General features: G+C 43.7%; 1 protein-coding gene across 2 annotated transcripts; it reads left to right on the top strand.

Moving 5' to 3' along the window:
* Positions 1-3,298: 3,298 nt before the first annotated feature.
* Positions 3,299-15,323, top strand: LOC144720280 (uncharacterized). 2 transcript variants are annotated; one of them, XM_078596902.1, is made up of 3 exons: positions 3,299-4,533; positions 4,634-5,735; positions 14,024-15,323. In XM_078596902.1, the coding sequence occupies exons 2-3, from the start codon at positions 4,739-4,741 to the stop codon at positions 14,116-14,118; spliced, it is 1,092 nt and encodes a 363-aa protein (XP_078453028.1). In that variant the 5' UTR covers positions 3,299-4,533; positions 4,634-4,738; the 3' UTR covers positions 14,119-15,323. The 2 variants fall into 2 exon arrangements, with proteins under 2 accessions (XP_078453028.1, XP_078453029.1); XM_078596903.1 differs by adding an exon at positions 7,957-8,067 and having other exon boundaries at positions 3,302-5,735.
* Positions 15,324-15,911: the final 588 nt, after the last annotated feature.

Raw genomic sequence — 15,911 nt, 5'->3', positions numbered from 1 at the left:
GGAACTGCTGAAAGAACATTATGTCATACGTTAACACACGACGATAAATCTGTGGGGCACTGGAGCAGTAATTGAGACGCACCGTTAGGAGCCAATGTAGTTGAGTGCACTGCTGTGGTGATGAGTGCTTTAGGGCAGTGGAGTCAGGGCCGGAGTAAATTTGGAGGTCCGAGGCTGTTGTAGTTTTGGGGGGCCCTCTGTACTCGTATATTAAATTCATTCCCCCTCCTGGTTTATAACCACCCCTGCTTGATGCAAAACAGCATTATACCTGTCAACCCATGCAGTTTACCCGTATTCTTGTATAGGGAAATGTAGTTTTCAGGTCCAGCCATTTCAATACGGGCAAAAATACATTGTGTATAAAAAAAATTGTGATGGGACTTTGTAGGATGAACGTTGAGATTTCTAAGGGCACGTGGTGATCAATAAGGTCTGGATTGGTATCTAATAATATAGGCACTGATAAGGGGTTGACAGGAATGCAGCATTATTATGAAGCAGTATACAATTGGTATATTTATATTCGGGTGGTTGTCAAATAGTGGATTTGACGAACGAAAGGAAATGTACATGTACATGGGCTTAGTTGTGCGGGAGGCATCATAGGAAGGGATGATGACCGACTTTTCGAGAATAACAACTGAGTAGCAGCCAAAGGAGGGAATTTGCCCAAGAGGACGCCAACCACGAGGATGGGGCGATGAAGAGATTGGTTGGTGAGTAGGAGCTAGATGGTTTGCTCGATTGCGGGACCGTGCGGGGTGTATGTTGAACTTCTTTGGCACCGTACGTAGCCAACCACGCTAATCGGATGGTGACGACTTGGAAGGCCATCATCAAGCAGTGGATAGGTCATGGCTGATGACGTACATTTGGCAATATTTTGATCACATGTGTAGTGACATAGCGCTGACTGTTGTACAGCAGCTGCAACTGCAGGTGTGAACTTAGCGCACACACGCCGTTGAGCATATACACACGGTGTGTGTGCCGGCAGGGCGGAGGAACTTGGGCAAGGGTCACGGTAGACATCGTGGTGAGGCCCCTGGAGCCGTCTGGTGGGTTCGGTTGGCTGTCCGGTCGACGCCGTCGGTGCAACGCGGGCAGGGTCGTGTCTGGGACGGGTCGTGCGGCAGCGTGGTCGTGAGAGAGAGGGGGCCTGAGTGGTGGCGTGAAATCAACAACAAAAGGGGAGGACGGTGCCTTCTGCGACCACCTCGCCTCCGACTGAGTGCGTGTGCGACGCACGCCACCCGCACAAGCGTCGAGCGAGAACGAAGAAGAGACGCACGACACTACACGTGTACAATTTAAACTGTTTTGACACGATGCAAAGTTTGTAATATGAATGTCAAGGATTATAGTGAAGGGGAAAACGAATGTAGTGTGTAGCTCAAAAGCAGTCTTACATCTTTACTTAAAACCACCAGGTGTGAGCCACAGTAGGACAAGGATTTCAATTTTTAATGGGACACCTGGGGAATTGATGCATCAAAAGTAAATTATCGATATTGCCAATTTCTCACAGGGGGTGAAAAGAGTGACGCAGTGGTTGGCACACTATGAACCCAGATACCCGAGTTCGATTATCCAGTCACAGCTGACCTCAGTGGCAAGAGACATCCGGTGCCAGTCCAGGGGCACCTCGCATCACGACCAGCGCAGGGAAGTATGGTCAAACATCACCCTCCTGACCGACACGGCGTGGGTAGTAAGGCCTTCAACCAGCGGTGGATTTGCCAAAGGCTGGAAATAAAATATTTTTTTTTAATTACACGTGTCGACTAAATTCAATGCATTTAATTTGATGAGACCAGGTGGAGTAAGGCCTTCATCCAGCGGTGGATTTGCCAAAGGCTGGAAATTAAATATTTTAAAAAAATTACACGTGTCGACTAAATTGAATGCATTTATTTTGATGAGACCAGGTGAAACGTGTGGCAATTCCATCATGATTTCGAAAAGTTTTTTGGTTTGGCCATGTTTCTTTGTTGTAGTACGGAGTAAGACTGATGACCTTAATCTAAGTTGTCTTGTGGTTGTTGTTTGACTTGCATCCCACTGGGATTTTTGCACAGCGTTGGTATACGGTGTTTTTTCTGCAATATTTTGCAGTCTTTTCCTGGATTTTCTGTTTGCACTTAGTCACATATTCACTTTAAGATGTTTTCTTGTTCATGTTTTTGTTTGTTGCGGTTGCACCCGATTCAAGAGCCGAATGGCTCACAGGGCTATACCTAATACATTAACTTGAAGGGACACGTCCGATGGAAAGTTTTCAGGTAAATTTGTTTCAAAGTTATAATCTGATTCACGTACAAAGACGTATGGAAGCGCACACCCTTGCTATTATTACCACAGCAACATGACGCATCAAGATTGTGTAAACGCAATGTTACGACGACGTCAACTATCGTAAAAGTCGACACGCCATGTGCATCAGTCAACACAGGAGACGACTCGTAAACAGAAAAGTCGCCTTATAACGACACATCGATGTCCAGATCCCTAGGGTAGGCTCGCGACAAACACAAAGAAGTGTGCGGCTCGTCGTAGACGATACGAGAAGTCGCCACACGCGTACACAACGCAAAGGCTACAAAAACAACGCAACACACACACACAATCGATTCCCCAAATCGATTCAAGAGGACAACTCTATAACGAATCGTGGGAATCGAAAGCAACGCTGCCCCGAGAGTGGGCGGGGCCGTTTGTGGAGAAAATAAATAAATAAAGGCGCCGTCCAATCGTCTGCGAGTTCGTCTGGGTCACGCGATGACTGAGGGGAGGAGGAAGCTGCGGCGGGGGAAAGACGGGGGGGAGGGGCCGGGTGAGGGAGGAGGGGTCGGGGGGGGGTTGAAGGGCGGGCGGGGAGGGGGGATAGTGGAGAAGGGGTGGGGTTGGGGGATGCCGCGTCACGTGACGGAACGCGCACTCGCTCGCGTGGAGGAGCAAGCGGGGCGTAGCCTGAGGGTTGGGGTGGTGTCATGGCGGAGGGTGGAGCAGTGCGGGGGGGGGGTGGGGCAGCGCGGGGGGGGGGCAACGCGAGGGGGGGGCAGCGCGCGGGGGGTGGGGCAGTGCGGGGGGGGTGGGGCAGTGCGGGGGGGGTGGTGCAGTGCGGGGGGGGTGGGGCAGTGGGGGGGGGGCAGTGCGGGGGGGTGGGGCAGCGCGGGGGGGGTGGGGCAGCGCGGGGGGGGGTGGGGCAGCGCGGGGGGGGGGGCAGCACGGGAGGGGCGGGCAGTGCGGGGTGGGGCAGCGCGGGAGAGGGGTTTCACGTGACGGGGGCCGGCCCCCACCCTCGCAGTGCGGGGCGCATGCAGGGTCTGGGACTCTGGGTGCTCGTGTGGGTCTCCGCGTTCGTAACACAACAACACAAACATCATTCATAGCAACATTCAACATTTATTTCACATTTTTTGTAGGGGGGGGGGGTGGCTTACACGATTTAGCCAGTTTGCTTTAATGGGGTGGGGGGGACACACCGTGTACAGATTATTTTTTAATTGTGTCAAGCCATCACAACAACAACTAAAACAAGGTGGACTCACAATTAACCTTCTCGGTAGATGACTGCTACCGCCAGGGAGAGAGAGAGACGTGTTCTCTCCCAGCACTGCCGAGGGGGAGGGAGGGAGGTGGTGGTGGAGGAGGAGGTGGTAGAGGGAGGAGGTAGTGGTGGTGGGGGGTGGGAAGAAGAAGAAAGAGAGGCAGTGCATTGGCACTTTCATTTGTAACAACAGAGGCGGGGAGACGGCGGTGTTGCTGAACGTGGTGCACAGGATCAAGTTTCGCTTTTGCAGGGAAGATCATTCACGCATGGGTTGTGTTTGGAACAACTAAAAGACAACGAACGACGTTCAAATGTCAGTGATTACCACCAACACCTCCGACGCCGCTGATATACGTGGAGCAGCAGTAGTAATCCTTATATTCTAATTGACTTGGGTTGTTATTTTTAAACAAGAGCAAGGTTAGGGGAAGGGCTCTGTCTGTAGCAGAGTTCTATCTTTTTTAGCAACGTTGATTATCAGTGGAAGTGCTCGTATAGTCGTGTACGCATTACACGTTCGTTCAGCAATTGCAACGCCAATAAGGGCACACAGCGCATGACATTAGCCGTACACAGTGGACTCGTACATTAGACACCAAAACAATATACTAACATTCAGTAAGGGCTAAATAGAATAGGGTACAAACACTAGGCACACACACGCAGTACGTACCTACTGTAACATACTGCAACAGGCACACACACACACCAACATACACATCTACCCGGCACATATACATCACACACACACAGTAAGCACAGATATACACACACACAGTAAGTACATTATACACACAGATATACATTACACACACACAGTAAGCACATATATACACACAGTAAGCACAGATACACATTACACACACACCGTAAGCACATTACACACACGGCACATATATACATTACACACACAGTAAGTACAGATACACATTACACACACAGATACACATCACACACACAGATACACATTACACACAGTAAGTACAGATATACATTACACACACAGTAATATACATTACACACACAGTAAGCACATACACATCACACACACAGCACAGATATACATCACACACACAGCACAGATATACATTACACACACACAGTAAGCACATTACACACACACACTAAGCAAGCAGGCAACAACATAGACATCTCGCCAAGACAACACACAGTGCAGCAGGAATGATGTCCGAGGTGCGGGTCTCCCCCAGCAGCAGCAGCAGCAGTGGGGGCAGCAGCAGCAGTGGGGGCAGCAGTGGGGGCAGCAATGGGGGCAGCAGTGTGGGGGGCAGCCCTGGCGAGGAGGCAGAGGCAGCAGCAGCGGCAGTGCGGGGCCCCTCTCGCCGGCCGCCCGAGCTGCTACTGCTGCCCCCTCCCCGTGCCGCCGTGTGCCGCAGCCTGTTCGGCTCCCCCGAGCGCGGCGAGGTGGAGAAGGAGCTCAAGGAGACCCTCGCCGCCCTGGCAGAGGACCACAGGCGCCGATGGAACTTCGACTTTGAGGCCGAGAGGCCGCTGCGAGGACGATTCGAGTGGGAGGCGATGGACGGGGCGAACGTGCCCGGGTGTTACCGGACGAGACCGCTGTCCAACAACAACAGCAGCAGTAACAACAACAGCAACAACAGCAGCAGCAGAAATCATGGACTGGTTTCGAGCGTCATCCCTGGCCTCCTGACACCGGCATTGGCTGCATCATCACCACCACGTGGCCGTCCGCAATCACGCGGTGATGATGATTATGACAGCCAGAGGATCACCGCCAGAGCTACTACGACCACCACCATCACTGCCAACAACAGCACTAACAACAACAGCAGTAAGAACACTGACAGCAGCAGCAGCAGCGATAGAGGAGATGCATTCGGCACGACGAGCGTCCTTCGAGATGAAGACGAACACGGACAACCTGGGCGAGGGGGACCATCATCGGCCGGAGGAGATGGAGCATCAGGAGCTGGTGGAGGATCTTCTGGAGGTGATGGAGCATCACGAGCTGGTGGAGGAACTTCTGGAGGTGATGGCAGTGCCGAGGCTTCGCCCGGAGGAGGTGAAGCTTCGTCGTCGTCATCTGCAGACGTCGAGATGACTCCCCGGGACCGTTCAGCCTCCGCGTGCCACGACCGGACGAGGCAGTCGCCCGAGGCGTGCAGCCATCACAAGCGGGGCTCGGCCCTCATGGGTAACAAGAACAATAACAACAACAATAACAACAACAACATGTGCAGCACACACTATACAGTACCACATGAGACACAACGTCTTGATTGGGGGTTCACTTGTTTGTGGTACAGAAGTTAGTTGCTTTGCACCACGCAGTACACACACACAATTGCAACGCAGAAGTTCGTATTTGTTTTAAAAATATAACATGCAATGTGGAGCGACCAAAGTGTGACCTGCATCTTAAAGACGCAGTGCAGAACGAGTGGGCGAGCACGTTGATTCTGCAGAGAGATGTAACGTGGTGTAGAGTGGTAACCTGCCTGGTGAACACAGAGACAGGGATTCTGTAGCTCTCTGGGAGAGTTTGGTTTCGTTTGAGAAAATTTGGTGCAATTAAAAATGTATCCCTAAGGGGCTAGCTTATAATGTTAAAACACTGGCCCTTTGCGTAACTGCAAACGCTCGCCATAACTGTATAGTGTACCTTAATCTTATCTTGGTTAGTAAATATCACCCCCAGTAATTCTCACCCTACCCTCTAAAATGTAATAATGTATAACCCAATAAACTAGCCCATAGCACTCACTCGCTGTACAGTCTACGACTAAACAGACTTTAGCTCAAATCCAAACCTTCAAACTAGCCCTGAGCATATTGACACGAGACCCTAACACTAAAAACTACACCTCGTCATATACAGACTATCATTCCTAACTTTAAATTACGAACAATATCCCTAAGGATAGCCTTGAACATTAGCTATACTGTACCTAACAACACTAAGCAGTAGTTGTATAATCATAACCACTATCCAAAGTACGGGTTAGCAATAAACCTGAACGCTTATTTCACTTTGGTCACCATCTCTGCCTACAATAAAAACTATAATTGAAATATAAACAAAAAAGGCTATCCATAAACCGAACACTTCATTGCCATAATCGTGAATACTGGAAGAGCCAATGACGCTAATCGCCAGCCCTAACTGCATTATAACTGCAATCACTATCTAATCTTCACTGAAATGTGTTCAAATACGATCCAAAAACACTAAACACGAGCCCTACTTATAACCCAAAACACGATCCATCCCCAACAATAATCCCAAAACCTATCCCTTACCATAAACAACAGACCCTTTATTCTCAAGTGTAACCCAAAACACGAGCCCTAACTTATCCCCAAACACAAACCCGTATTTCCATCTCAACATAATCCTGGACGTGAACCCTTTTCTACTGTCTCTCAACAAGCCTATCCCATAGTCCGAACTATAAACATAAACACGAGCCGCCTTGCACCTATTCACAAACAGCCCCAAGTCATCTTTGCTTCCAAATCTTAAACGGCGCGTGTTGGGTTTTTGTATTCGGAACAACAACAACAAAAGTTGTTAAATTATATTCTCAGGTTTTTTCGAAAAAACCTGAGAATATGAATCATTGCAGTCACGAAAGCTTCAAATCTAGTGTTAAATTATAGTTTAACACGGTAGGCTTTCGCGACCAATATTATTCCTAATCAACGTTTTTGGGTTAGATCGCGTTATTTATAAATGTGTCGTAACCCTCCACCACCCGACACGGCCAATCAGCAAAAAAGTGTCACGTTGACAAAAGACAAAATAGTTCACTGCTATAGCCCACCGGTGTGTTGAAACGTGAAACCACAACATTTACAATTTTGGAGTAGTACGACGTTTCGCTGGTAATTGCATCCAGCATCACCGGGCAATAATTATGAATAAATCATAGTTGTTAACGTGACCTTCCCGGGTTATGTTTGATAACTGTGCAGTACATCTTGGTGTATACACGCACGGTCGTTTCTGTGTTTGGCAAGCGGGTCCGCAATGTCGTGCTTGTGTGTGTGTAATATTGTGGGGGGGGGGGGGGCACACTCAACGCGTGCATTAGTGGCAGATGTGCTGCCATAAAAAAAAGGGGGAGGTCAACAAATAAATGTGCACGCAAGTTCAAAGGGGCAGACGGCATGTGTGATGCCGTCTGGATGGCATCGCCTGCGCACACCGGCCCGTGTTTAAATACCTCTGCCCGTCTGCCACGTAGTACGGAAGTTACCCAGTAGCAACCAGCATCAGCACACGTGTGCGCTTGCTTTCGCGTGATGTTGAGCTGTAGGCTCCCTTTTTTTCGTTGTAGATCACACGTTCATGCTTCGCTTCATTCATTTGCTTTACCCCCCCCCTCCTCCTACCTACCCGTTGCTCTTTACAGAATACTTTCCCAAGAGGAATAAGTCGGATGGGAGTCCACCTCATCCCCCTGGGTTGGAGAGTGGTGGCCAGTGAGGAGTGGACTCCAGAGTGAGATGTCCCAACTTTCACGGTAACTGCACGTGTAAACGAGGTGTTATCACCTTTCGAAGCTCGCCAAACTTAAATTTCGATTTAAAGCTTTCGTGACTGCAGGGATTCATCTTGGTTCTTTCGGTAAAGTCACGTAGAATGGAAATAATAAAATAATCAAAATAAAACATAATAAAATAATTCTCACGACGTTTAGGCCACAACCCAAGCAGCCGTCCTCAGGTGGAGAGCAGGTCTGTCGAGTAGACAGAGTCTGTCTACGTCGTGAGAATTATTTTATTATGTTTTATTTGTATTATTTTATTATTTCCATTCTACGTGACTTTACCGAAAGAACCAAGAAGACTCGCCAAACTTGTGACGATTTGTACTTGTACATCAGTGAACCTTTATCATCAGCAGTGTCCATGATCAAGCTGCTGCTGGATAAAGGCCACCACCCCCTAGCCATCATCTAACTCGGTTAAGCCACACGACAATCTCGCATCTGCACATGAGCTCATTTAGTTGATTCGTGTCCGCGAGGGACGTCCATTTCAAGCATGCTCCCTCCTTTGGCTGTCACTTCGTTGTTGGTGTCAATCCACCAGCCATCAAAAGCCTTCTTGCGACGTGGCCTGTCCTATCTCACTTCTCTTAACTGTAAATATTGTGTTTCAAACAATTCTTACGTGAGCTAACGTAAAATTGGTTTCGTCCAAACGAAAACAGAAGAATGATCACTTAGAAGCAGTTTTGAAAAATGGCCTTGTCCTAATTTTACATGCAGAGTTTGATCAAATTGCACTTTAATTCGTATATTTCACATCATAATTTTAAAGGATTTATAGAGTGGCAATTGAGATTTAAATGCTTTCACACGATTATTGTATGCTCTTGCCATGGCAGTTTTTACATGTTTAATTGCTTATGGTACAGGACTCGCCAATGTCCAACTTTTTCGGTCCCGCAATTGGCAGATGCACATATTCCACATTGTTTAGGTCACATCTGTATGAGTGAGTGGGGTAGACTTGGAAAGCAGGACTTTTTGGCAGCATACGAGAACTGCGTGTTTTGAAAAGTTTATTAAACATCCGCCTTGCGTGTACTTGATAGATGTTCATGACACATACAATGATGCAGTTTTGGTATTGCGGTAATCATTTCTGAGTTTTGTTGGGTGCTGATGTAAGGGCATCTATGGGAGAGTAAAGTGAGCTCAGAAGGATCTGGGAGTTTTTGTATCTGTAGAGGAGTGAGACCAATGGTTTTTAAAGTATTATAACCCGTGTGTACCTATTATGTTTGTGATTGACTTTAGGGTGAATCCGAATGATGCTCAGGTCATTATTGGAACGTTGTCACCTTCATGTAAATGTCTCTATCAATAACCGCTCAAAGAAATCGACCAAGTATATTACAGTATAAATATATATTGCATGTATAAAACGGCGGCACAAGTGGGGTTAATAAATACACTGCAATCTGAACCTAGCGACCCGATTTTGATTTCTGGCGATAGCTGACATTAATGGCGAGCGATATCTGAACTGGAATGGGCATCCCAGATTTATCACCCCAAATTGACCATTATTGTGAAGTATATCGTCAAACAACTCCCATTGACCAACGTGGTGTATGTAGGGAGACCTTCATGCAGCATTGGATTCACAAAGTGCTATCAGTTATATTTATCTTGTTCACATATGAATGTGTGCATATAAAGTCTTAATTCTAAATTCACTTTGAAAGTATAACTCCTTGTACTATGTTGCCATATTGCTCTAGATTTGAGGCTCATAATGCTTGATTTAAACCATATAATTTTTGTCAGATAGTTCACTTGGAAATCTCAAGTAAATAGTGTCGTATAGTCATTTAGAGCTGTGTTTATACAGTTACGCTATTTCGCTGCAGCTCATTGTGCCAAAGCTTTTACTGAATTTGTTGTAAACGCGATGACGTAGTGTTTACCTTGACACTTTTTTGGTCTATAATGGATTTTATTTTTTTATAACAATGGCTATTGAGAGCGCATGTACATGGCAAGTGAATTATTGTTGTGTGAGAATGGTACATTATTAATTGTTTTGATTTGTAGTGCGTTACATCCACAAGATAAGTGTGTGGGTGAAAGTGAGTTTTGGGCCATTTACTTAATCAGTAATGTTGACTAATAGTGGACATAAAATTGAGACTCTTCCGTGAAAAAAACACTTGTACGATAAACTCTTTTTATCACGGTTATTGAGTACAGACCCAAAACGCTAAGCATGACTTTAATGTAAGCGATCAGTGCTGTCATCTGACGACGTCATTCTCAACAGGAGTCGGATTTTCTAAACTGAACATCAGCAAGTTAATAATGTAATCAAAGTTAATAAGTAATTTACCGTATTAAGATTGGAATACCCATTTGAATGACAATAATTTGACTTCTAACCCTATTGTATGCATTTAAGTCGTGGTGTACGTCAGCACTCCACTTTGTCGTACTGCATATATCAGCTGTTTGTTTTTTGTTCGAACGGCTAAGAGAGAAAGGGCACGCGGTCATCAACTTTAAATCACAGTTTGTGCCTGCCAAGCATTTGTTGCCAGTGCACAAGGTCTCTAAAGTTGGTGGTGGGGGGGTTATCTCTTAATTCACTCGGCACTGACACGTCTTGATTGACAAATGATGATGGATTAAGATGCAAAGCAGAGGGAAGTGTGTTGTGTGTTTGCTGGGAGCGGTTGAACAGGATTGAATGGGGGGGGGTATTGAGGAAGGGGTAAAGAGAGTAGCAGAGATGAGCGTTGTGGGTGTTGGTGTTGGAGCAAGATGGTTGATTTACAGTTTATTGGGATGAGTATCAGTAACTTGAATTTGGCCAGTGTGGTATATTAAATTGGGTTTAAAAAAATAGCTTTGGGGTTTCATCACAGGCTTGCTCTGTCAAGCAGCACAAGTGATAAGATGTATTTGTTTGCTTAATTCAACTTTTAAAGTGTAAATGTAACCAAACGTTACCGGTGCTATTTAAACGTTTACATCTACAATTGTAAATGTACAATGTAAACGCTACAGCACATTTTATGTAATGAAATCAGTTGCAGAGCCTTCTTAATGGGGATAAAAAATATACTGTCGTGCTTAGTATGTCATGTTCTGTGGAGATAGATGATAGCCTGTGAGAAGCAAGCTTTCACACAGGAGTCTTTTTTTTTCCTTTGGGTTCATGCATTTACCAAACTCTTTTCGTCCTGAAAGATGTGGGTTTTCAGTGTCCAAGGCTTGTGTCTAGACAAGCTTTGATGATACTTAGCTTAGCCATGCACGTGGCTTTGTGTGTCCTGCACAGTAAGCAGACACTACAAATGCCCCATCGTGGCATGCGCCAATTTCTTCATAATGCAATTTAGTAATATAATGGAAACCGTCCCAATGCACATATCTACGTGATTGATAATTATATAGATGCACAAAGATGAGTTAAATTTAATGACAATGACTGTGATCATAAGCTCTACGTTACTGGCACAGTACTCACTACAGGAATACCATGCAACCTATATGGCCTCTTGAGCAAGTTTACATTTTATTGGCAGACTGCAGCTTAAAATCCCATAATACACCATATCCGGCTAATAACTTAAATGGAAAGCTTATGGAATGCAGCATTGTGCTTACTAGCTGAAAAGGCAACTTTCATTTCTGCACCTGGGAAACATTTGTGTGTAAATAATGCATGTCTGTTTATATGTGGTTTTACATGTTTATGTCCACACATGGGTGTTTATTAGTTGGCCACTGTATGCCATGTGTATGTGTACTGTGTGCATTCGTGCATAAATGTCGTGCAGTGTTTTTGCCATCGAAGCGCATGCACACACATGCTTACGCATGACTAAATGATCATAGCATACGAATATAAAATCCGCAAAATCAGTTTGTATACTTTTAATGCAAAGCCAAGCATAACCATGGCTCGAGTATTGCTTTCCAAGGATGTGGTGCACTCTTCCTATATATATAGTTTGATGTTTTACAGATCGTAATCTATTCCATTTAGCACCACTGCGTTGTGCCCATTGAAGTGCATCAAGTACGTTGTATAGTGGATGCCCCACACCTTTTGGAAACAATATGGCAATCGGACATCGATTTGGAACTTTTTATTGGCTGAAAGAATATCGGCAATGGCTTGTAGTTATTTGAGCCGAAGCCATTGCTACAAAACTGGCATTGAAGTGCATCAAGTACGTTGTATAGTGGATGCCCCACACCTTTTGGAAACAATATGGCAATCGGACATCGATTTGGAACTTTTTATTGGCTGAAAGAATATCGGCAATGGCTTGTAGTTATTTGAGCCGAAGCCATTGCTACAAAACTGGCACACAGCTTTCTATTGCCATAGGTTTTTAGCTTTTGTCCAATTTGTACGGGTGAGTGATGTGTATACATATTGAGTCCTTGCCCTAATTGTAAATTGTTTTCAATTTGCACACAATCACTCGAAGGTTGTCTTTGCCATTGACTTTAAGCTAATGTTTTAGTTTTGCGTAGGTTCACCTATTAAGTAAAACACTCAATAGGACTAAATAGGACTGATTACAAAAATAGGTTGTATTTGAAAGGCTTTTTATTCCATAGGCTTCCACTGGAGAAGTGTTTGTTTAATGTGCACAGCCAGTGTTATTGCAGGGGGTGTAGTCTTTTTTTTAGTGTATTACTATTTTGGGGAATCGTAGAGTGTTCATCGTCATTGCCTGATATACAAATATATTCGTCAGAGTTATTTGCCTGACATACAGAACTTAACATGTTATGAGATGGTGACTTTAGCTGTACAAGTATTGTTAACAATTATAGTTAGTGTACTTTAAAAAATGTGATCAAACCACTTGGGAATAGAAACATTGGTGGCTCGAGATTTGAATCATTTAGATATTTTTTTCAAATGAAAGCTTAATTGTCAAATACCATGCCCTTCTCTTGGGACATTAATGTTACATTTCGGTAAGTACTGAATATCAGTAGTTTGGTGGTGTAATGATGAGTCTTGGTGTGGTTGACTGTATTACACAAGTGGTAATCAAGTTAGAAATTTGACTCAACACTTTTGTATTGCTTACCAACAGTACGATTGCAGAGTAGTGATATGCAAAATGAGGACATACGAAAAGCTGACAAGCTAATATGATGAGCTACAAATGGCTTTTGTCATTCATGTGTGTGTGTGCATATAAAGTATAATATGTATCAAAAAGCATCTTTGAACACAGGCTTCCGTCCTTGTACTTGTTGAGCTTATTTGCATAGTAGATGCAATTCCTGCATACAAAACTTTTTTTTGGTTGCACAAATCCTGCGATTTAGTGGCGATGGAGGCAATCTGAAAAGAAAACATTTGGAGTTTGTTTCCATGCAGAAGTGAGTGGCTCATTTCCTTAGTTCGACAAGTGCTTCAAGATGTATAAGTACCCTGTGCACTTGGGCTAGGCTCGGTCTTTGCAGCCTTTGAGTTTTTTAACCAAGTGGGTTACTGCGGGTCGGCTCTTAACTTAAACCCAGAAAGGTCACTGCTACAAATTGGCGTTGTGTTTGGGTATGAGCTGTGGTGCATTTGGATAGCACCACACCTCCACGTTTACTGAAGTATTTTCCTAAATTTCAAGGTGTAAAAAGTTGCAAGCAATTGGGATAGTAATTATTCGGTAAAGAAAGCCTTCAGAAAATATTGATATTACTTATACCACGTTTCACATCTTGTCCATTGCAGTATGCAGCAATAGTTTTGTTCTTGCTAAAGCATTTTTTTTTAGATATAAAGAACGCGATATGTTTTTCCCTATGGCTTTGGATGTTTTTGGGAAATTGACAATTACCAATGAATAGTTGTGGTTTTAATGATATATGCAATTTATTTTGTGTATGTCAACACCTTTGCTAAAAAATATCTGCCATTAATTTTTTTTTTACTTATCTGCACATTTTGTGATTTCAGGTCCCAGGCTTCCACTGCCGAAGAGAGGAGCGCTCAGGACTTGGATGACGATTACGAGCGCCAGCACACTCAGGGCGACAATACAAGACAAATGAAAGACAATTTTTAGCACTGGACAGATGGAAACCTTACATGGGGAAGGCACAGATATATGGGTTGCCTAGCGTCCTCGGCCAATTAAAAGGCTGGTCCATCGACTTACATTACTAATTTAAAACAAAAAACATGGCAAGACTGTGCAATTTTATTTTGGGGTATGCTTTGTGGGATTTTTTTGTGTTCTTTCGAAGTTTAGTGTCATCTTAAGATGTAGCAAAGACAGCTTGAAGACAATGCTTAAGCTATATGATGTTTATTCATTTTAAGTACAGCTCTAAGCCATGGAATAAAATAATTTAAAAGTGATTTCTTTTTTATCAATATAATTTTTTTTATTAAATATTATTTTCATGGTAACATCCAGAAGTCTAAAATAGATATATAAAATTATATAAATACAGCTGAGTTAATGCTGTAATTTGTACAGTTTCTGATGAAGGCCTGTATAATGTTTTGATCCCTTGCACACTTTCATTACTCTGTCTTCATTAAAACATTCTGGAGGATAATTTTAAATTTTCTCAAAATCAAGGTTGTTAAAATTAGCAGTAAACATTAAGGCATGTCTCCTTAAAGGTGATAACTGTAAACTCATTTTTTCACTTGCTTTTATACATTCACTTAATACTTTGTTGTAATGTTTTGGAAGAATAACCCTTTAAACCAAGGTGCACTATTTTTGTTTGTATTTTGACGGTTTATAATAGTATGAGCAGATGTTTTTTTGTTTAATGTTTTTATTTCCTTTTTATTACAAATATCGATGATAAAGATCATGCTTTATTTAAAATCTAAGCAGCTGGAATACCCTTTATCCATGTATATAAATATGTTGTTTAGAAAGTGGCTATTCATGACTAATTTATTTATAAATTATAAGGCGCTTTTTCAGCGTAGTCCTGATTTACAAAAAGGTTGTTGAAAGCCAAAGTGGCAACAAGATATTATTTCTTATTTGCCTTTAATTTTTTTTAAATCCTTTGCGTGCAGGTAGTGTTTGGTAGAGCTTTGCTTTGTTGAATGCTGAGCCAAGCTTGGGAGAATTGTTTTTTTTGTGTGTGTTTTCCTGAGTTTGCGCGAGCTCGTGTGTGTGTTTTTTGTCATTGAAGGTTTTTATTTTTGTAGTTGAAAACAAATTTCTTGTACATGACTGCTTTGGAAAAATTATTTATTTGAATAAACGGCACTGTTACGCATGTAACATAGGGTTTCTTGTTTTTTTCCCCCATCGTCATAATGAGCCGATCTTTTCACCTTTCAGTTATTAGTTTGGAGTTGCACATTGCCTCAAATCAGTATGTTTTGTGTGTTATTTATTGTCCGTAAAAAAGCACTAACTTTCCCCTGTATCACGAACATGTTAAATAAACTATTTTATTATAATCCTGTACAATTTTGACTTACAAAATAATGTCCATCGGAGTACATTCATGACGGTGGCGATGCAGTGACGAGCATCCTGTGCCAAAAACCCAACAACCCGGTTTTGATTCTAGGCAATTGGTCACCAACCCACACTGACCAGCATTACTGGCATAGTGTGGGAATGCTTGCATCCAGCAGTGGATTGACGAGGGCTGTTTATTATGCATAAATACACATTTTGTACAGCACCTGATTACTTCTGTACGTTTTTTCTCAGAAGCGTGCAACGTCGTTGTTTTACACTCGTTGCGTGGAAGTTGGCGAATCATCAAATCCTGCTGTTGCCTGTCCATGTGATCTCTACCACAGGTGTCCTGATCCTCTAATCCCATTAGAATGGACGTTAAACCTTCCTGCTGGACAG

Source organism: Lampetra planeri, chromosome 8 (genome assembly GCF_965212315.1).
Source record: "Lampetra planeri chromosome 8, kcLamPlan1.2.h2, whole genome shotgun sequence".
Classification (NCBI taxonomy): Eukaryota; Metazoa; Chordata; class Hyperoartia; order Petromyzontiformes; family Petromyzontidae; genus Lampetra; species Lampetra planeri.
The sequence above is the reverse complement of the archived record's forward strand: the minus strand, read 5'-3'. Positions and strand labels throughout refer to the sequence as shown.

Excerpts from the sequence above, each read along its gene's own strand:
- LOC144720280 (XM_078596902.1), top strand. The coding sequence starts at position 4,739 with ATGATGTCCGAGGTGCGGGTCTCCCCCAGCAGCAGCAGCAGCAGTGGG. Across the intron at positions 5,736-14,023 it reads GCGGGGCTCGGCCCTCATGG|GTCCCAGGCTTCCACTGCCG; the intron begins GTAACAAGAACA and ends TTGTGATTTCAG.